At 43.0% G+C, this 23392-nt stretch overlaps 1 protein-coding gene across 1 annotated transcript in view; it reads left to right on the top strand.

Annotated features, from left to right (window-relative positions):
* The first annotated feature begins 653 nt into the window (after positions 1-653).
* Positions 654-23392, top strand: part of LETM1 (leucine zipper and EF-hand containing transmembrane protein 1) — a 49663-nt gene continuing 26924 nt past the window's right edge. Inside the window, exons 1-7 of the mRNA XM_053312343.1 lie at positions 654-885; positions 3109-3151; positions 6126-6579; positions 8768-8911; positions 10320-10457; positions 20971-21174; positions 22438-22557. Of these exons, the coding sequence (XP_053168318.1) occupies positions 807-885; positions 3109-3151; positions 6126-6579; positions 8768-8911; positions 10320-10457; positions 20971-21174; positions 22438-22557 (1182 nt within the window). The 5' untranslated portion in view covers positions 654-806. The remainder of the gene's footprint in view (positions 886-3108; positions 3152-6125; positions 6580-8767; positions 8912-10319; positions 10458-20970; positions 21175-22437; positions 22558-23392) is intronic.

Below are 23392 nucleotides of genomic sequence, written 5' to 3'. Positions count from 1 at the left end.
CCTGCCCCACCCTAGATACGCCCCTGGCGGCACGCACCCCACTCCATCTGGCTTTGCTCATCCTCCATCCTTTGGCGGGAGCCCGGTCGATGGAGCGAGGATGGACAGAGCGGGACAAGCGGTGGTGGCGCCGCCTCCTCCTCCTTTGGCAGCTTGCCCCCTCTGCCCATCGTGCTTCCATCGGCTGGGCTCCGAGTCCAGGCCGATGGAAGAAGGAGTGGCAGAGCTGCCCTGGTGGCAATTCAGGTGGTGCTGCGCACACCAAACTGGAGAGACCGCCCGTATTTTCTTTGACATGTTCCCCCTCTCCTCTTCGTACGCCCCTGTGGAGGCTCAGTGACCGAGAACTAGGCAAGGCAGCCCTTGCTCGGTGGGACAGCATGTCCTTCCGTCCCTACATCGCACCCACTGTAATTATCCTGCTCTTCCAAACAAGGTGGGGGCAGAAGGCAGTCAACAGGTCCATGGCACTCAGCCAAACAATGGATGCACGTTTCCCTGCTCTCAGCGTTAATCAATAGCAGCTAATTGAGTAAATCATACGAGGTCGCCACCAGACCAGACTACAACTATTTCGGGCAGCAAACTACATCTCCCAGAGTGCATCGGCTTCTAGGTCCTTCCGCGGAAGACTTTCTTTCCCAGCATGCTATAGATTACGCATCCCTTCCCTGGGCCCTGTGCGCGAGCGTGGCCTGAAGGGGCGGGGGGAGTCGCGAAAGTGCGGTCGGGCCACACAAGGCCACGCCGGTCGCCTCCCTACATCGCACCAGCAACCGGTCCCAGCGTGCGGGCCTCGGGGAGGAATGGCATTCGTGCTGCTGAAGCGTTGCGGGCGAAGGGCTTCCTGTCTCTCCAGACAGCTGCGTTTGGAGCCTGACCCTGGTGAGGGAGAGGAGAAGGGCTTACTCCTCCTAGGGATATCGGGTCGGGGAGGGGGCAACCGCCGAGGGCCAGATGCTGCACTGCGGACACACCCGCCTGATTTGGAAACAGACCATGCTAAGGCAGGGGCGGCTCCGTGGAAGTTGGGCGGTTGGCTCTTCTTTCGCGCTTCTACGCTTCTTTGGGGGGGGCATTTTCATGAGGGGAGAGCACACTGTTAGAGCGTTTCCCGGGACTGTTTAGCTGAAAAGATATCGTAGCAGGACTGCGAAAGACCCATGGTGCTTCCAGACTGGGCACTCTGTGAAGGCTATTGGCATTCCGAATCGGAGCACCAGTCGGCTGCAATCTCACTTTTTCAGGCCGATGAGGATATGCTGATGGTTGTTAATCCTGGTAGAGTAGAAAGATTAGCAAGGGTGGTAAAAAAGCAGCCAAGCCTCTAAATCCCCATTACAGGAAGTGAGGAGGTACTTCGTTCTGTATTACAAGAATTGCTTGGAATGGCCTTTAGAAGCTGCTTCCATTGCGGAGTAGTCTTTCAAGAGAAACGCAGAACAGAAACTTGCATATTGCCCTTGGAAGATAGAGTAGCTGAATTGAGACAGACCTCACCTGGTTAATTCCCTCACACTCCATCTAGCTTTTCCTCTTGCTCGAAGACAAGTTTCTTTGATGCCTATTCAGCCTTTTGAAGAATTTAAAGAAAGGTCATTCATTGGCTGCTGAAGGGTGGCTGTTGAATGTGTTTTGACCTGGAGAGCATTAAATGGACAACTGTATATAGGATCAGATTTAGAAGATGGTGTGGGAAGGAGAACATAATTCTTTTTAATAATTCAGAACACTCTGCCCAGAATCAATTATGTAAATCAGTTGCATAAATGTTCTTAATTTATATGCCTTATGTGGGATTTGGTTATGTTCTGATGAGCTAGGGGTTTGTTTTTGACAAAGGCTGATTCAAGTGGCTTAAGACTTTGAATGCATTATATAGATGCTTTATCCATTTAAACAGCATCCTTTTGCAGACATTGCCTGCATGCTTTCAAAAAACAACTTAAATGACAAAGGCTGGAAAAACTAACCCTAATTGGCCCAGAGCACAGCTCCCACCTACCCCAGCAGCTTGGCTGTGTGTGCACTCTATTCAGCATACCAGAGCATACTGTGCGGCTGGCTGAGCTAGTCAGTAGCTGCAGCAGCAAGTGGGAGCTGCGTTCTGCCACCAAGAGTGGCACAGATATATCCCACTTACATTGGCCTGTTGCAGCAGTTGCCTTTCAACTCAGCTGGGCCCTGCAGTGTGCTCTGCACAGCAAACCAAAGTGTGCTATGAGGCGGCTGAGTTGGAGGACAGCTGCAGCAGCAGGTAGGAACTGCTCTCCTGCAGCAGTGACAGCATAGGGATTTCCCACCACAGATGGCCCAGAACACAGCTCCTGCAGTGACTGAGTCGGGCAGGTGTGGGTGGGAACTATGCATTGGAACCCTGCATCAGTGATGTGGAGAATTCCTACCACCAGTGGCCTGAAGTGTGGCTCCCTTCTGTCACAGCAACTGCCCTCCAGTTTAGCCAGGGCCCTACATCATGCTCTTCTCGGCAACTGAGAGTCACGACGAGTTGGCTGAGTTGGAGTTGGCTGCTGTGGTGGGCAGGAGCTTCAGTGACTGTGGGCCAGGTATTTCCAAACACTGCCGGCCCAGAGATTGTCTCAGCAGCTGCCCTCCAAGTGGACTGGACCCCATAGCAGGCTCTGCTCAGCAAACCAAAGCATGGCATGGGGCTGGCTGGGTAGGTGGATAAGAGCTGTGATCAATCAGCAGCAGCGGCATTATTTCTCAGCACCCCTCAGCCCGGAGTGTGGTTTCTGCCTGTTGTAGCAGTTGCATTTAAACTGAGCTGGACTCTGCTCAGCAAACCAGAATGCCCCACAAGTGCCAGCTGAGTCGGAGGGTGGTTGCTGCAGTGGGTGGGAGCCATGCTTTGGCTGGCTGCAGTTGGAGTGGGGAGCTTCCGGGCAGGAATCTGCAGCACCAGGTACCTGCGTCTTGGTGCCATCGTCTGTTCCACTGTCACTTCTTGCTGGGCCCCTGCAAACACTGCCTGTAGTGTCTGAGTAGCATCTGAACAATGATAACTTGTGAAGTATATTTACAAAAGTAAATAGACTAAGGTGGTTTATCTTGAATTCGCCTGTACACTTTTCTTTTTGTTTCTAGGTCGCTTGGAAATTCATGCTTGTTCTAGCTGTTTGCCCCTGAGGTTAGTAAATAATATATAAGTAAGCATATACAGAATACTTCATTTTCCCTCAATGACTGTTATGGACATGTTGACTAGGGGTGTGCATGGTGAGGACGTGGTGGTGGTGGTGAGCAACCCCTTTAAAAGGAAATAAGCACATCCTTCCTGGAGTTATCGCCACTCCAGGCAGTTTCCTGCTGTGGCAGCACTCCTAGTCACAGTCTTTATTAGTACAGCCAGTGGCCAGAATTACAAGAATAAAATCATTTAGAATTAATTTCATTCCGAATAACACCTCAAATATAACAAAATTTAGCAACATTGAATACATTCTCCTCTTTACAATCCTTTAAAATTAAATTTAAATAGTCCAATTCAGTTAATCCTGCAAACAGGATAAGTTGAGGAGAAATATATTTCTTCCTAATGTCACTATAAAATTGGCAATACAAAAGGACATGAGCCGTCTCAACTTCTCCCGATCCACACGGACAAACACGACAATGATAAGGAATATTTTGGAATCTCCCCTGCAGCACAGCTGTTTTCATGGCGTTACAATGGGCCAAAGTTAAAGCCCTACGGAATTTAGGTACAGTAAAAAGAGATAAATATCTAGCTGGAGAATAGCTTACAGTTTCAGCATTCAGGAAAACACCCCTAGGAATCAGACTCCTGTCGATCTGAGATTCCACATCCAGATTCCTTTCCTTAAGTCTGCCCCTAGCTGCCTCATAAGGCAAACTAAGAGTGGCTGCAGGCAAAAATCCACAATACTGCAATCTTCCTTCAATAGCTTCCAACCAAGCTGAAGGATAAGTATCTTGAAAAATCAATGAAACAATACCAATAGGGTGTGGCAGCACTCCCCTCAGCAGCCCGCAGGTGGTGGTGCATGGAGGCCAGGTGAGGAGTGCTGCTGCTGCGCAGAGATTGCTGGGGGAGTGCTGGATTAGCCCTCCTGCAGCAGGAAGCTGCCTGGAGTGGTGGTAACGCTGATAAGGACGTGCTTATTTCCTTTTCAAGGGGCTGCTCGCCGCCCTGCCCACCCACCCCCATGGCCGTCTTCACTGGCCCTCAGACCTCCAAACCGACTCATATTTGGGCTGAACCAGTTCGCGGAACTGCAGGTCAGTTTGAATTCAGAACAGACCACAGTCTGTGCACATCCCTAATGTTGACTAAATGCTCATATACTACTGAGCTTCCTCCATAACTGGCACAAGTTAGGCTTTCATTTTATTTGCCTCATGGCAAATTGCTTAGAGTATTGTTTCAAAGCATAACTGCAGCACATGCTAAACTTGCAGGTATCTGCATTTTAATAATTGTATAGATACCTGCCTAAACGTGAGGCTTTGATAATTATTTGTACCCAGTTACTCCTACCTTAAAAACTTGCTGTATCTTGTCACTTGACATCCTGTGTCTGATTTTTCTTCTATATATTAGTTACCTTGAACAAAAGTGTGTACATCCTGTTATAACGAAAAGTAGTTGGGATGTATGTTCTAAACATCTTATTTGAGACACGTGGGAGCTTTATGCTGACAATTGACCTATTGACACCTTTTCAAAATGGTGACTCCCTTTTAGTAGATGGAGAGCTATTGTGACTATTGAACCCAGTATAGTATATCTCCAGTGACTGTTGGTTGTGTTCTTTTTTTAGACTGAGAGTCTCTTTGGGACAGGAGACCTTTTTCTAATGCTTTTTCTCATTCCTTTCCCTATGTAATCCACTTTGAATTTCTTTTTTAAAAAAGCAGTATATAAATGTTCTTAATAATCATCATATATAGAGAGCACAAATAGATCACACAATAATAGCAAGTGTTCCCAAATGTTTGCTGTACTTTGTAGTCCACCTTTACTGGCAGTCTCTAGTCCCTGCCTGTTGACTGCTCCTCTCTCCCTGTCCTCTGGTACAGGGGAACCCTTGTATCTGCGGGGGTTCTGTTCTCTGCTACATCCTCGGATAACTGAACTGCGGATACAGAATCATTGTGTCAATGTAACGGGAGGCTAAAAACAGTTGAAAGCTTGCTAAATTAAACAAAGTGCCATTCCATGCTCTATGGGTCCCCAGATATCCAGTGATGCCCCGAAAAGGCCCAATTCTGTCATTTTGGGCAAAAAATTGCAATTTCCTCCCTTGCAAATGAGCTACAAAATGGCTCTTGTTTTCCCTCCCACACAGTGGAGAAGATGGATCTCGAACTTGTGGATACACCAAATTAACCCTTTTAAAATTGCCCCCCCCGGGCATATGCTGAGGTTGGGTGTCAGTTATCCAAATGCAGATACGCAAAGCTGCAGATGTCTGATCTGCGGATAGCCAAGTTTCCCTGTATGTATAAAGGAGGAGTGGGTGGGATGGTGAGTTGCTGGAAGACATGTTGCCTCCTAGCCTGAGCCAAAGGGAGATGGTCCTTTTTCGCTCTCCTTGTGTGTTTTCACTGGTGTTTACCCAATTTTGCTACTGGCACCTACTATATGTAAACATTGCAGCCAGGCTACAGGCAGGGAAGATGCAGATGCATCTAAAATGGTGACAGAGAGGACAAAATGGCTGATGGTTTTTTCTTTTTTGACAATTTTTGGGTGGGCATTGCTCACTTTGCCCTAAGGCAAAAGCCTCTACTGCATCTCTTAATGCCCCCTTATTTTGGACAGTCAACTCTTTGGGGCAGAGATCTGTTCTCTCAACCTTTGTAGACCACCATGTACACTGATGGTGCTATATACACTACATTGCACTGATATGCAAATTTTGAACAAAATGTATTTTGTCAGAGGTTCAGTATGGTGCAGTGGATAAAGTGTTGGGTTTAAATGTGGGAGGCAGCCTTAAATTTCCACTGAGAGATACAAATCTTTTGGGTGCTCCTTTGTTAGCCTAGATCACTTCACAGGGTTGTTATGAAGCTAAGTAGGATGAATAATACATGTAATATATGTAAATACAAGTATATTCATTCTTTTTTTACAGGCTTGTTCATTTTAAATATTGCACTAGTGTCTCCCCTGTTTACATTTACACCGCAAAAAGCAGTTATATTAGGACTGAAGGATCTGAACAGAAGCTCTTTTCAACATGGAGATCACCTGACTTGTGTTCACTGCTTACTACAGGCTTCATGGGACACCATTATTTTTCAATACGACAGTGGCATTCTTCACAACCCAGATATGACGACTCTATGATAGAAAAATCATTGAAATCTCTCAAGGATAGAAATAAGAAGTTAGAAGAAGGAGGCCCTGTATATAGTCCAACAGTAGAAGAAAACTTAGTTAAAAAGTCTCTTGGGCAGAGGGTTGTTGATGAACTGAAGCACTACTATCATGGCTTTAGATTGTTATGGATTGATACAAAAATTGCTGCAAGGATGCTCTGGCAAATTCTTCATGGCAATGCTTTATCCCGTCGAGAACGAAGACAGGTAATGAATCAATGGCACTCCTTTTGGGACTCAGTTTCTTCATTTCTTCATTTAAGAGCCCCTGGTGGCGCTGTGGTAAAACTGCCACCCTGTAACCAGAAGGTTACAAGTTCGATCCTGACCAGGGGCTCAAGGTTGACTCAGCCTTCCATCCTTCTGAGGTTGGTAAAATGAGTACCCAGAATGTTGGGGGACAATATGCTAAACCGCTTAGAGAGCTTCCAGCTATAGAGCGGTATATAAATGTAAGTGCTATTGCTATTGCTATTTAATGTATTTAATTTTAGTAACTCCTAGCCAAGTCGAGGCACCTAATTGATAAATAGGGACTTGTTTGGACTTTCCACTATGCAGACAATATTGCTTCTTAACACTGTTTTGTGGTAATAATTACAAGAAAGTGCAGTTTTGTCTTAAGTTTACATTTTTAATAGAATATCTTTTCTTACTCTTAAAAATGTTATATTAAAGCCTCCATATCATGTTTCATGTGCATGACAACTAAAGACAATGTTAGATTCTCTTTTGTGTGTGTGTGTGTGTACGTACACACACACACACACACCTCTCTTTGTGTTGGATACAGATAGCAGTGACCCCAGAGTTCTTTTGCACATGTGGATCTTCTGTACATGTGCTCTGGTGGTTGGACCTTGACCTTTTATCTTGTTATTTGTGGTCCTAACAAGTTGACCCAACAGTATAATTGCTTGTACTTTTCAATGTATATTGTAGCCATGTCTACACTTGAAGCAGGTAGCAATATAAAATGAGTTGGATAATATATATAATGGCCCTGCCTCCTTTTAAATAATTTTGCAGACTTAATGCATTCCTCTCTAGAGGTAGGAAACCTTAGGATGCAAAACTTGGATTCAGCCCAGTATGTTCATAAGAAAGAATATGATATATATAACAATTAGGTGGTATTGGTGGTAATACTCAATAATATTTATATATTGCTTTTCAGTTAAAAATTGTCAGTTGCATAGTAAAGGAATAAAGAGCCCTATCCCAAAGGGGTTCACAATCTTTTGTTGGTTTGCTTTTAAAAAGAGGCTCAAGAGATGCCAGCAAAAAACCCGTGGGAGGGATGCTATAATGGCATGAATAGGAGTGTTTGTTTCCCCTCTACTAAGAGAACCACTTTGGAGTCAGGCGGTATATAAATTTTAATAATAAAGAAAATAAATACCACTTTAAAGGATACCACCTTGCCCTGTTAACAGAAGTTATACAGAGCTTATCCATATAATGACTAAAGTTGACTTGTGAAGATTTACTTTGTTGAACCCAGTGTTTAAAAGGCCTCTGCTCCTTTTTAAATGCATTAATTAGTTGCCTTGTTTCCCCAATGCCCACTAAACACTTAATTTTTACCATTGCTGTCAACTCCCACACTCTTTCTAGTCAGTCTTATATAAAGTAGACATACTCATAAGTGAATTTATTTATTTATGTGTGTGTGTACACACACACACACTCTGTAATACTCTTTAAAGTGCCATGCACATTGTGGGTAACATAAGCAAAAAACCAATGTCAACTTTCAATTAACATTCTAAGAAGAGCTTGGTCTAAAATGAAACTTGAATTAAAAATGAACATGGTAAAACAAAATTAAATCCATCAGTGTGGTAAAGGATACATTGATGTAATGGTTACTTTTCTAGGTATAAAAATCCAATTGTCAGGAGAATGTAACTTTGACCTCAAAATATTAGAAAAATACTGTATGATACAGTAGATCACACTGATGGCTCATGTCCAAGCATTCAAGCCTGTTCTAGTTAGTTTTGAATCTGGATTCTATCTTTAAAGGTGATAGCTGTTGCCCCCAGCTTTGTGTTATCTGTAAATTTGAAAAGCATCCCTTTCAGGACTGAGGAGCTGAGGTGACAAACACATCACCCTTTTCAAAGGCAGCTCCTAGAGTGAGAATTGGTTAAGCATCAAACACTGTACCTCCTTCCACTCTCATTTGCGAAGTCTCATGTTTGAGGGCGGAGGTGGGGCAGGGGGTGCAATGTGATGTTGCAATTGCTTTACCCATATTCTTTCTCCAGATCCCCTCTCCTCACATGTTTGGAGTATAACACACACAGAGAGAAGGAATATTATTAAATGCCTATTGTATTGATCTGTTTGCGTTTGTTCGTTACTAAACATAACTTACATTTGTTTACAGTTCCTTCGGATATGTGCTGATCTTTTTCGGCTGGTTCCTTTCCTTGTCTTTCTTGTTGTTCCATTCATGGAGTTCCTGCTTCCAGTAGCCTTAAAACTATTCCCCGGTATGCTTCCTTCAACGTTTGAGACAAAGCCCAAGAAGGTAACTACAGTATGGATTAGCAGTTTATCAAATTTCATTGCAATACTGAATTTTCTAAGTATTGCTTTGGATGAGCTTTATACCTCCCAAGAGTTTCAGAAAGTCCGATCACACCCATTCTAATTAAAATAAAAATTTACTCTTCTTTTAGTGTGTCTTTCTCTCCACCCCCCACTTGTTATAAATGATTGATGAACAGATTTAGTTATTGTGATTTTATAACTCTTTAAGGCACACCTGTAGTTATTTTGTGTTTTTAAAGTACAGTGTACCCACTCTGGATATGGCAATGTCTGTGATACAATATTGGGAGTGAAAGGGCAGATAAAAGCATTTTATAAAAACATTATTTTTTAAAATGATGTATAGAAGAACCATACTATAATTGAAATACTGAAAAATGACCTGGTTTTAAATGAACAGTGAATTTAATATAAAAATACTAGAGCTAAGCTTACAACCTCTTCATTCTAAACCTATGACTCTTTCTAAAACACAGTGACTAAAAACTGCTTTTCTATGGGGTTGGATCCAAAGGTGTCCTTCTCACAAAAATTGTCTTCTGCTTGTGGAGAACTGTTCTAAATTTTATGTTAAAGCATTGCATAGGGAAAGTGAAACTAAATCCAAAGGGTTTCTTCCATTTGCCTATGATATTGCTGTGTGAACACTTGTCAAAGTGTGTGTGGAACAGCAATACCAGATGTTTCCTTCCAATCACAGTGCTCTTGGTTTGACACACTATAAAGAGAGAATCATGAGGATAACAGCTGACTCTTCATATAAATCTAGGATTATAATTATGATTGTTAGTCATGTACTGTGTTCTTACTGTTGACTTATTGGGTCATTCCATCACCTAATCAAGTACAACACAAATTCTGAACAAAGGATTTATTTATTTAACATAAATAAGTTATTAAGTACACACACACCCCTTTTCAACAAAAAGTACACAAAGCAGTTTGTATAATACGTTATATTTTAAGCAATATATACTTGTGTTGCTTTCTAAAATAGTAAAAGTATTTCACGTGCCATTATGAAAGGGGGAAAAGATATTGAAGTCTCTCTTTTAAGTTGCAATTTTTCAATTGGGGGAACATCCTCTGAAAACCTTGTCCTGTTTTCACTCCTCTAAACCTTCACATCTTTAATGGCAAGTCAAGAATCAGCAGCACCATCGAAAATATTTCTTTGTAAGCACCATTTGTTTTTCCAATAAAATGAATGCAAACATTATTCAACTTACTACAGGAAAAGCATTTTGCTATTAAAATGCTGTGCTGCTCAGACTTTTCTTCCTCTAATATTTTATTAGCACAAAGAAGTTGAGGGGGGAAGTCTTCCTAGTGTACTTTGGGGTGGATTTGCTGCTGCTTTTATATTATATTTATTTTCTTCATAGGAAGAAAGATTGAAGACAGAACTAAGAGTGAAGCTTGAAGTGGCTAAATTTCTTCAAGATACTATTGAAGAAATAGCCTTAAAAAATAAAGCCGCTAAAGGGAATGCTACGAAAGACTTTTCAACATTTTTTCAAAAGGTAAACTATTATGTATTATGTGGTAATGGTACAACACTGGCTTAGCTTTCAAAACAAAGCAACAGATAATCTTACCAGAGTGCATGATGGGTCCCTAATAGAGAAGAGCAGGATTTTTGTTTGCCACACAATTTGATTGGGATGGTGTTCGGCCTGTGCAATGTAGCACTATTTGATAGCCTCAGATTGTGCCTTTTGACTTTCCTGAGCAGGGAGAGTGTGTGGCTGGCTGGCTGGTAGGTTGATTTCCTTGCCCCAAAATGCATACATTGTTTATCGAGGAGAAAACAAAACTTCGGGAAAGTTTTGTTCGGTTGAGGTAGTAAAGAAGGGCTCATCGGACATTTATGCATCAACTTTTCCAGTAGAACTGAAGGGTTCTGGAAGAAGGCAGGCAATACAATATCTTGATTTAGGTGAAAATCATAGATCACTCTAGGAGTGAATGAAGATTGTCCAAAGAACAATCAGTGTAGAATTTGGTGAATGGTGAGGCAGCGCGGAGGGACATGATGCACTGAAAATGATGATACAAGAAAAGCCACCCTCAAGGACAAGAACTTGAGGCCAACAGAGAGGAGTGGCTGAAAGGGAGATTCAGTGAGAGAGGAAAGGATTAGGGGGAGGCTGCAAGTTTTGACAGGATCCTGAGTAGGAGGCAAGAGGTTGTTCACACCCTTAAGGAACAGATAGGAATCCGGATGGGAAAAACTGAAGTGTCCATCCCAGCCCAGGTGCCTCACAGAAAGAGTGGTGGGATGTACCTTGAGAGAGGTATTAGATAGGCCAGAATGTTTGCGGCCTGTTGAGTAGAGAAGACTCTGCTGGAGCAGATCAAAGCCTTTGGCCTCAGCATGGGAAGTACAATGCCTCCACTTACACATGCAGTTCCTGTGTGTGTATTCTTTCCATTCATTCAGCAGAGAGGAATCTAGTAATTGATTCTTCAGGCAGTCAGAGGTGGGAATGTAGGACGCAATTGCTGTGTGAGTTAGAAGATCCTGTCAAAGAGGAAGGCACTGGTGGATGCTTCACAACAGTCTGAGTAGGACCGGGAACCATGGTTGCCTTGGCCACCATAGGGTGAGAATAATGTAGTGGGTGCGTTCCTGTAGAATCTTGGCCAGGATCCATGACAGAAGGGGGAAAGGGGAGAAAAAATAATAAAGGGAGAGGCACAGCATCTGAAAAGCATCCCCCAGCGAGTGGAGACCCACTCCAGCCTGGGAGCAGTACAGTCTGCACTATCTGTTGGATTGTGTTTTCAATAGATCTACTCTTGGAGTTGTCCAATGGCAAAAAATGTTACCAAGCAAGACTGAGATGATCTCTGTCGTGCTGATCATTGAGATCAAAATTTCTGCTGCTAAGGGCATCCACCAGAACATTGTCTGTGCACTTAATGTGAAGGGCCATGCAGTAGATGTGTTGGGTGATGCTCCAGTCCCAAAGCTGTAGGGCTATGCTGCACAGGGACCTGGAAACTGTCCCACTCTGATTCTGGTTCAGGTAGGCTATGGCCATCATATTGTCCATGAGCACTTGGACCACTTGACATTGTAGCAGAGGCCTTCGTAAGTATGGACTTCAGGGCATGAAATACTGCAAGGAGTTCCAGGCGATTGATGTGGAGGGATTGCTGCCTTGGGTTTGAAAACCCCATGTGCTTCCCAACCTGACAGAGGGGCATCTGAAGTCAGTGGCATTGGCGGACTCGGCACTTTGAAAGGCATGCCCATCGATAGAGTTTGGTTTTGTTCACCAACATAATGATTTCTAAATGGGTGGTGGAAGAAGAAGCCACTTGTTCTAACTGTCAGTACGATTTGAACACTGACAGAAACCAGTTTTTGAGCTTGTGCATGCGAAGCTCACGTAAGGCACAGTAGCTGTCCAAGAGGCCATGAGACCAAGCAGTCTTGGTATGGGCCGTGCCCTCTGCTTTGGATTGAGAGCAAAGGTTGTAATTGGTTCTGTGATCTGTATTTTCCTCTCTTTGAGAAGATAAGCCCTTTTTTTGTAGTGGAGTCCAAGATTGTCCCAATAAACTGGATACGCCTCTGAGGCATTAGGACAGACTTCAGATTTACTGACATGCCCAGATCCACTAACAGCATGGACTGAACTTGAGAGATGAGGGTCTCCCTGTTGTCTGAAGTAAGCAGTTAATCGTCCAAGCACGGTAGATGGAGACTCCTCGTGTCCACAGATGTGTGATGATGAATACACAGGGGGGCTGTAGAAAGTCCAAAATGAAAGACTCTGTACTGGTAGGCTTGTTGTCCCAGAGTAAAATATGCATCTTTGAGATCTGGTGTCACAACCAGTCATCCTCTACGAGCAAAGGGAGAATGGTATGCAATGATATTCTCCTGAACTTTCTGGTCTTTACATGTTTGTTCAGGTTGTGAAGGTCCATGATGGGCCGAAGGCCTCCATCCTATTTGGGTACTTGAAATACCTCAAATACAAGTCTTTCTCCCAGTTTTCTGGGGTAACCGGTTCTATTGAACCTTTCTGCAGCAGGGAACATACCTCTTATGCTAAGGTAGGAGTTGAGTGGGTGTATTGTATTCCCACAAATGCTTTTGAATTTGATGGCTCAGCCTGTCAATATTATTGAGAACACCCAGGCATCTGATGTTATATGGTGCCAAGTTTCGAAGAAAGGGGCCAGATGAATTGCAGGATGCAGAGGTATTTCTAGTGCCAGGATGTCAGACAGACTGCTTAGATTGGTCTTGGGGTTTCCCCCTCTGCTGTTGATGGTTGTGTGGGTTGTACTCAGTGTTCCCTCTAAAGCATGTGCACATGTGCACGCTCACAAGTTTTTGGATGTCCGCTCAGGTTGAATCAGGAAGGCCCCACTCTGAATGCAGGTGCACACACACTGCCTTGATACTGCCACCCAGAACAAAACTCAGTCCACACAGAGATGAAAAAAATTAGAGGGACCACTGGTTGTACTGGTGCTTTATCATGTCCTTAAAATACTTTTTTGAGTCTCTGTGCTCGGATTGATTATACTGAAATTTCTGTCTTCCAAAAGATAGGTAACATTGAGAGAATGAGAGAGGCTGAGAGGTGGCTTGGTCTCATACACTTGTGTAAATAAGCCATCCCCTTCAAAGGATACACTCTCAGTGTTGTCCTGCATATCACCTTGCAGGGAGGTGGACCTCAGCCAGGTATGTTGACAAAGAGTTATTGCCTCAGCCAAAGAATGAGATTCAGTCTTGGCAAGATGCTTGGCATTGCTGAGATCCTGTCTCATAAGATCTGCCAACTTGTTTAGAGCAGTCTGAAACTTGTTCCGAAAGCCTTCAGGAACATCCTTCAAGTCTTGTTTTAGATCGTCCCAAACAGAATAATGAAATTTGGCCATGCAAGCCGTGTAGTTTGAGATCTTCAAGGCCAAACAAGAGGAGGAATAGAACCTCTGTCCCAGCACATCTAATTTTCTCCCCGCTATATCAACTGGGGCAGAATGAGCCTTGCCTGACTTGCCACTAAGAGGCACAGTCAACCACCAGTGAGTTAGGCAGCAGGAGATATTATAAGAAGGAAAGGGGAAGTGTCTTCTTGGATGTATTAGAGGCTCTCAAGTTGTTTTGAGGTGATAGTGGAGGCAGCAGGTGCATCCCAACAGATTTTAGCCAAATTAGACAAGATAGGCAACATTGGTAAGGTGGCGGGTTGAGCAGTTGAAATAGACACAATGAAATTATAAACCAGGTCTTTAACCTCGGGTGTAGGCATCTTTAATTTGAGCCCCAAAGCTTTTGCCATTTCAGAGACTTGAACACAATAGGAGCGTGTCTCCTCCTTTGCAAACTGGATGGTGGATTGGCAGCAGTCTCGTTGGGATGGATCTGAAGGATTTTCGATTTGAAACGAATCCCCTTCAGAGGACAGGCTAAAAGCATATTCTCCCTCAAAGGTGGTCATGTTCTGGGAACTTAGTGGGTGCCGCAGGCAGATCACAACCTCCACATCAGGATCTGATATGTGAGAGGGGCAGGTGAAGTAAGATTTTGTGGGCCTGTAGGTGCAGTGGGTGTTTTAGAAACCTTAAAAAGAGATATATGAGCTGAAGAAACTGCATCACGACCCTTGATGGGAGAGGACTAAAGTGTACCTCTGTTTCATAGTTTCCCTGAGTCTATACTCCTGGAAATCGTAAGGCAAGGCCAGTGAAGGCATTTGGTATCGAGATATTTACAAAGGCCACACACAAATCCAGGTCCAGGAGAACTCCAATAATCCATGGGGTGAGACGTGGACAAATAATGTGACGCAGTAATGGAAGTGTTTCCTTCAGTGGCTATGATTGTGGTCTTGGAGGAAGAAATCATTGATGAAGACCATGTTGAAGACTGTTGGATTCACCAGTGGATAGTCGCAGCCGGTAGAGATGTTGGTGAAACTGTCAACATTGATACAGGCGATGGTGGACAAAACTGGTCTGAAGAACCCTTGCGCAGTGGGCAGCGAAGGGGTATGTGGCAATGTCATCTATGTCAACAAAGTAGGCAGCTTCGGTCTTGTCGATGTCAAGGAAGTAGATGATGTCAAAGTCTTGCAGTGTTTGGTGCTTGACAATCCCAGAGACCCAGAGTGGTCACACTTGTGCTTTTTATGGCAACAATATTGAGAGTCAATGCCCACTGCCATCAGCTTCTTGAAGGCAGAATTCACATGGTCCTTATGAGAAGGACCTTGAGGGGTAGAAGAGGACATAGAGGCCAAAGATGCATTAGGGCCCAAGTGGCGATCCACAGAAGAAAACGCTCTCAATCCAAATGGGTCGATGTTGCCCGATGTCGATGGTCCCAGGTAGTTCAGCATTAGTGTTGGAGGCCGAAGTGTGGTGTCGTAAAGGGCCACCCATAAATGAAGTTCTTGGCTCTTCTTAGTTTGGTGAAAAAAGGCCAGGCAGGTTTTACAGGCCTTTACGTTGTTCCCTTCACCCAAACAAATCAAACACTTGTCTTATCTGATGAGGGTAAACTTATATCCGCAAGAGGGACACTTTTAAAAAATCTTCATAGCTTCCATTAGAGCAATAGAGGCGAGACAAACAGAAACTTAGAAAACAGACCAAGGTCAAAGTCAAAATCACTGAGCCAACAGAAGCCAAAGAATATGCTGAAAAACAGTCCGAAGTCACTGGGTGAACAAAACAATATAAGCAGAAGAAAAGCCAAAAACAATCCAAGGTCAAGCCAAAAAACGATGAAAAAAAGCTGAGGAACAAGGAGAGCAAAGTGAACGGAGGAAAATGGCACTCTCCTGCCAGAAATAACGGTTGTGCAGTTCGGCGGAACCGAAGAGTGCCTGAGAGCTTGGAATTCTTCCACAAGGGACTACTTGTGGACAGAACCCAGGTTGTGACAGAACACAGATCATCTCAAAAGATCTATCGCCTTCATGTCCTACTTGTGGGTTTTTCAGAGGCACTGCTATGGGAAACAGAATGCTGAACTTGATGGAACTTTCCAGCAGGGTTCTTCGCATGTTTGTATACCAGTGCCAGGTTCAGAGTCTGATGCTCCTCTTTGATGAGATCTGTACGAAATTCCTCCCCATCCACTTTCATTCTGGTCACCTCTGGAGGTGAGAGATCTCCAGGGCAGATGGTTCTGGACAAAGATTGGTGCTGAAGGCCAAAAAGTTGGTCTGGGACCAATGTCATAACACACCTTGTTTGTATGTTGAAGAATGTTTTCAAATGAGAAATATATCCTTTTTATTTTTAATCCTTAAAACTTGGATTAGAAGAATGTTGCAGTATAAGAGCCTTAAATACAAGGGTCTGGAAATTATAACAAGCCAATACTTTTTTGTTGGCCAAGTCCAGTCTCACCATGATATTGCAATAATTGTCTATGCTTTTATCAAAACTACCATATTTTTCGGACCATAAGACACACCTGACCATAAGATGCACCCAGGAGGCGGGACTTACAGTGCTCTCATGAACACAGCTACAACAAGCTGGACATGGAGCAGCACATTAGTAGCAGCACAGTAAGAAGAGGGCGGAGGGAGAAAGGGAGACGACTGTCACAGGCTGTCATGGTTTTAATAATCTTTTATTTCCCCCCTCCCCCCTCCGTGCCGTCATCGCCATCGAGGTCATCTGACTCCTACTGTTGGTGGACGCTATCCCGCCTCCTTTTGTGTCATTTGACGCAGGGTGTGTGGCATGTCTGAGAGTGGTGGGCGGGCATTGCCTCGGTGCCTGTCCGTACGGCATCGCTGATTGAGCGACTCTGGCTATGAGGGGTGGGGAGGTCTGACATCATCTCCAGCACCTGATTGGTTTGGTGTGTCTGAGAGTGGTGGGCGGGCGTTCCCTCGGCGCCCGTCCGTATGGCGTTGCTGATTAAGCGGCTGTGGCTATGAGGGGCGGGGAGGGCTGACATCACCTCCAGCACCTGAACTGTAAATTGTAAGTACCGTAAGCGACAGTAAGCGAACGCAGCAGCAGGCAGCAGCGGGCGACAGCGCATGGGACACCACGGGCAAACAAATATCCTTTTACAACAGCCTTACTGGACAGCATTTGGACTATAAGTTGCACCCTCATTCCCCCCCCCACTTTTTTGGGGGGGGGGAGTGCGTCTTATGGTCCGAAAAATATGGTAAGATATTTCATCAATGAATGAAGTTCTGTATTAATAACTCAGATGTTTATTCATAAACTTGCAATTTTTTTAGCCTACTTTCCAGTAGGCTTATGAGACAACCCGGCTGTGTGTGTGTCCCATCAACTTCACAACACTTAGACTTAAACTTTTGAGGCACAAGTGGGCTAACTTGTAAACCACTTGACCGATTGAAACCAAATTTGCTGCAGCTGTAGGGACACATAGGGACACCTCAGTGGCATAATTTGTAATGTCATCTACCCCGATCCAAGATGGCAGGCGCATGAATGTTTGAGGCGTAAGTGGGCTAACTTGATGACTGTCTAACTGATTTGAACCAAATTTGGAACAGCTGTAGTGAGTGACACATGGACACCTCAGTGGTGCAGTTTGTCATGATGACATCCACCTCGATCCAAGACGGTGGACACATGGACATTTGAGGTGCAAGAGATCTAACTTGTGGACCTCTATTTGCACCAAATGTAGACTACATGTAGAGACAGTGAAAGGAAAGTAGGGTGATCAGTTCTTACTAGAACAACATGAGTTTTAAAAACTCATTCTGTGACATATACTTCAGCCATTTTTTTCTCTCCAGTTTTGATTTCCTCCTCCCCTGCAAATACAAAACTTCTGTTAAAAGCTAAATTATTATACAGCAGCTGCACTTCTTAGCCTACTTTCCAGTAGGACTTCTAGTAGGACTTCCTTCTAGTAGGACTTCAACTACGCCATTGAAGTATCCCTATGTGTCCCTACCACTGTAACAGATCTGGTTCATATTGGTCCAGGTGTTGTGAAGTTGGTGCAGGGGACACATGGACGGACACACACATAGAATACCTGGCATTCTGTATGTGTGTCCGTTCATGTGTGTGTCCCCCTATCAACTTTGCAATGCCTGAACCAATATGAACCAAATCAGTTACAGTGGTAGGGACACCTAAACGGCATAGTTTGTGATGATGTCATCCACCCCGATCCAAGATGGCGGATGCGTAAACCTTTGAGGCGTAAGTGGGCTGAATTGTGATCCGCCTAACTGATTTGAACCAAATTTGCTACAGCTGTAGAGACATAGGGATGCCCAAATGGCATGGTGTGTGGTGTCATCCACTCCAATTCAAGATGGTGGCTGCGTGAACTACGGAGGCGCAAGTGGGCTAACTTGTGAACCGCTTAACCGAGTTTAACCAAATTTGCTACAGCTGTAGAGACACATAGGGATGCCCTAATGGCATGGTGTGTGATGATATCATCCACTCCAATTCAAGATGGCAGCCGCATGAACATCTGAGGTGCAAGCGGGCTAATCGGTGGACTGCCTAACCTATTTGAACCAAATTATGTACAGTTGTAGTGAGGAACACACAGGGACACCTCAGTGGTGTAGTTTGTGATGATGTCATCCACACCGATTCAAGTTGGCAGACATGTAAACTTTGGAGGCACAAGTGCACTAATTTGAGGACGTCTAACCAATTTGATCCAGATTTGGTACAGTTGTAGTGAGTGACACACAGGGACACTTCAGTGGTGTATTTTGTAATGATGTCATCTACCCCGATTCAAGATGGTGGACACATGAACATTTGAGGTGCAAGAGATCTAACGTGGACCTTGATTTGAACCAAGCTTAGTCCAGTTGTAGAGACAGTGAAAGGAAAGTAGGCTGACTAGTTCTTACTATTTTGTTGGTTGGTTTGTTTTTACATACTGCACTTCCAAAAATGGTTCAGGGTGGTTTACATCAAAATAGAAACAAAACAATTAAAATCAACGCTAAATCAATTAAACAATTAAAATCATTAACATTAAAATAATTTAAAAACAACATTAACAGATTTAAAACCATGAATCTAATTAAAAGCCTGGGTGAATAGATGTGTCTTCAGTGCCTTTTTAAAAGTAGCCAGAGATGGGGAGGGTCTTATTTCAACTGGGAGCACATTCCAAAGTTACTAGAACAACTTATTTAGAATATGTACTGCTTTTCAACAAGAAAGGTCTCAAAGCTATTTTCTTTTCATCCTAGCTTTGGATATGTACAATTTATATGGGAGAAAGTAAAGGGGTGCACTTGGGACCACCCCCAAGGTGGGAGGCTAAGGCTTTGGATATGAACAATTTATATGGGAGAAAGTAAAGGGGTGCCTTGGGACCACCCCCAAGGTGGGAGGCTAAGGCTTCCTGTCGACTCCATTTATTAATAATCACACCAGCTCCTAGCTGCATTGCCACATCCTGGGTTCTGATTTTCGTCGTGGTATAATGTTGCTTTTCTAACTAGATCACATTTTAATCTCCTTTCCCAATTTGCCTAAGGTGATGTACAGAAATTAAATTAAGCAGAAAATATTAAGCACTTAAGAATCAACTTGGACAATTAAAGGACAGTTAAAAAATAAAACTACAAGGCAAAATAGTAGAATAAAACATAAGTTTAGAAGGGGGTAAGCAGTAAAGTAAAACTCTTGCCCAGTGAATACAAAATTATTTATTGTCTAACAGAAGGCATGTGGTGGTGATGCCCAGTGGTCAGCTTTGGGAAGGCTGTTCTACAGAATAGAAGCCACAACAGAGAAGGCACTGCCCTGCACACTAGGTTTTACCTCCCAGATAGAAGGCATATGGAACAAAGCCAGTTCTGCAAATCTTAAGACCCAAGGAGATCCATGTGGGTGAAGGGATTCTCTGAGGTGTACTGGGCCTGGGCTATTATGACTTGAGGGGTAGGTAATGGATTGATCCCAGTAGCTAATAGGCAACCAATGAAGTTGTGCCAGGATAGGAGTAATATGCTCTTAACTGTTTCTCCCTGTTGGAAGGCAGGCAGCTGAATTCTGTATTAGTAGAACTTCAAATTATCTTCAAAGGCAGCTTCACAAAAAGCAAGGTAATCTAACCTGAAAGTTTGCAGAATAGGGATCCCTATTTTAGCGGGAGATTGTTAAACCAGCTGCAGACACAAATGGAAGGCATTCCTAGCCATTGTACTTACCTAGGTCTGGAAGAGCATTACAAGGTCCAGGAACTCTTCTCCTCTTTCAAGGAGAGCACAATTCCTCCACAGTTGGCAGCCCTGCCCTCTTATAAAGATCATTGACAATCATAACTTCTGTTTCTCTGGATTCAGTTGATTCACTTACATCCATAACAGTGCTGAGACATTGGCTCAAGGAATCCATAATAATAATTATTATTATTTTTTTACATTTTATATCCCGCTCTTCCTCCAAGGAGCCCAGAGCGGTGTACTACAAACTTAAGCTTCTTCTCACAACAACCCTGTGAAGTAGGTTAGGCTGAGAGAGAAGTGACTGGCCCAGAGTCACCCAGTCAGTATCATGGCTGAATGGGGTTTTGAACTCGGGTCTCCCTGGTCCTAGTCCAGTACTCTAACCACTACACCACGCTGGCTCTTGGATTGTTCTTGGATGTGATGGAAACAGAAAACTATAGCTGCATGTCATTAGTGGTGTTATATTTCAGTTTTGCTGGATTATCTCCCATCAGTTTTTATATGGAGGTTAAATTTTGTTAACTGTTATGTCAGACACTTGCACCTATATTGCTGAAGCCTCTTGCAAATTATGACTGCCATTTTTTTCAAACCTACCCTGGTGCCTGTGGATGTTGTGGCCCATATATATATATTTAGAGGCAGCTGAATCTATCATTATTCTATACCTGATCTCAAATTATAAAATGTGAAATTGTAAAGCTGGGTTTGTCTTGTATTTGTGAAACATTCTGCAACATGTTTTATGGTAAAAAAAAACCAAAACACTCAAGTAAACTTAGGTAAAAGTTGTGGAAATAAACTGAATCCTATAGCATGCTTTTTCTACTTTCAGATCCGTGAGACTGGTGAAAGACCAAGTAATGAGGAAATTTTACGATTCTCTAAACTGTTTGAAGATGAATTAACCCTTGATAATCTCACAAGACCCCAGTTGGTTGCTCTCTGTAAACTACTGGAACTTCAGTCAATTGGAACAAATAACTTTCTTCGCTTTCAGCTGATAATGAGGTTGAGATCTGTAAAAGCAGATGATAAAGTAAGACAATTGTGGGGTGGGTTTTTTGCAACCAATTTTCTAATTGCTTCTGTTGGGTACCCTATTATTATTTTATTATAAAAGCAGGCTAAGTTGTTCATGAGTAGCCCCATTGAAATTAATCATGAGTGTCCTTTCAGTGGGATTACTCATAAGTAATGAAATTCTCATTATTCTGGATGTCGGCCACTTCTAATTTTAAGAAATTGCATTGTGGAATGGGACATTTCACTCATTGAGGAATCTTGTCTGCTCCATGATCAGGCAGTTTCTGTCTGCCAAGGACAAGAATAGTCTGCTCATGAAGCAGAGGAGGACTCAGCAGTATAGTAACATCTTCTTGTAAGTTCTGTGGGGACTGAAGAAAAAAGGAGAGAAAGAAGATGGGAAAAGATTCAGAAGACAGACAAGATAGGTTAGGAGCTGTTTGGTACATGAGAACATGTCTTGTGATATCCTTAGTCCAGCATTTTCCAACTATTGGAAGCTAACAAGGAGGGTCATAGTTTGTATATATTTAATGGTTACATCCTGCTATCTGATCATCATTGACATTGCTCGAGACATGGAAGTTCTGTTTAGCTGTATTCTTCATGAATATGCTCAGTCTTTTTTTTTTTAAAGCCATCTAACCTTATGGCCTTCGTATCTTGCAATTTAAAAAAAGACACATTAATTTATGCGCTGTTGTTCAGCCCTGACCATACCTCTGCTCAACTCACTGGGCAACCATAGGTTCTAGTATTTTGAAAGTGTTTTGCTGCTAACTGTCTTGAGTGTTTTTTTCACTGGGAAAGAAATGTTTGGAATAAATACACTGGAAAGTTGAAAAATTTCCTCATTTTAATCTGTCACTCATTTTATACACCACTTTATTTTAGGTTTATGCCTCAAGATCCTCTATGAGTAGCATCTTGATTCAGAAGTTCTTTACATCCTGAATAAAGAGAATGGATCCCAGATAAGTAGAAGGATCCTTTCACTAGCACTTTATTCATAATTAGGGAAACAACTTAAAATAGTGCCATCAAAACATAAATTTAATGATAGAGTAACTCACAAATGAAAGAAATGTTTTAAAGGATTTGTAAACATAGCATTGATATTGTAGAAATTTTCTCACTTCAGATTTGGTATTGGATTATTTTCTTTTCTTATGACTTGTTTTTCTCAGAGTTTCTTTGAATTATAGTATGCTTGGTTAATGAAGAGAATATTTCTTCCTATCAATTACTATGAATCTTTCTCTTCTGTCCTGTGTAGCTGATAGCGGAGGAAGGTGTGGATAGCCTGACAGTTAAAGAGCTACAAGCCGCATGTCGAGCAAGAGGTATGAGAGCGCTTGGTGTGACTGAAGAACGTCTGAAGGAGCAACTTAAGCAGGTACTGATCAACTTGCGAGATAATCAACTTCTGGTTATCCAAAGCAGCTGATTCCATGCCATTGGAACACATGGCCCCCTTTGGATCGTTTGGCCAAATAGCAGACGAGATTAATAGAAGCTATTTAGGTTCATTCTCTTAATTGCAGAATATGCAAAAACATTCAGAACTAACACTACTAATGATTTGTTTGTTTCCTTCTGGAAGAATTTTGCTCCCATGTGTTTTCTAAAACATAGTGTTAGGTTATATGTTCAAAATCCTTAAGAAATAGACATTTGAATTGTTCTTGGCAGAATTTTGCAGGAGCTAATGCATGTAAGGAATCTCCTTAGAAACTTAAAACCTGAATTGGTTGTTAGATATTGGTCCTGATTCAGAGTAGCATATTTGCAGCATCATAAGATACTACCGAAAGGAATTTGCAAAGGCCTCTTTGACTCTGGGATGAATTCCTACCCCTGGATGCATAAATGTGCATAAACATGCAAACCACTGCATTCCCAGCGAGGCCCTTGTTACATTCTTATCTGTGCTTTGGTACACAATATATCCAAAAGTATGGCCCCATATCAGTTATATTTATGTTAATAAAAATACAGGGTAGAAGACCACCCCAAAATGTATAGATCTCCCTATAGTGGAATAGTTTCAGGCCCACAATAAGTCAATTTGGATAGGAGAGCAAGTTCTGTTTCCCCTTGCAAGCTTAACCTTGAAAGGTGATGGTGTCTGGCTAATAGTCTGAGGCACTACATAATTCTGTGCTCCTGGGTTTGGGCAGATGAAACCAGCCCCTTCCAGCTCTAATGTTTGGAATGAGTAAATCATTCCG

Source organism: Hemicordylus capensis, chromosome 3, assembly GCF_027244095.1.
Source record: "Hemicordylus capensis ecotype Gifberg chromosome 3, rHemCap1.1.pri, whole genome shotgun sequence".
NCBI lineage: Eukaryota > Metazoa > Chordata > Lepidosauria > Squamata > Cordylidae > Hemicordylus > Hemicordylus capensis.
Note: the sequence above shows the minus strand (reverse complement) of the source record. Positions and strands in the feature narration are given on the sequence as shown.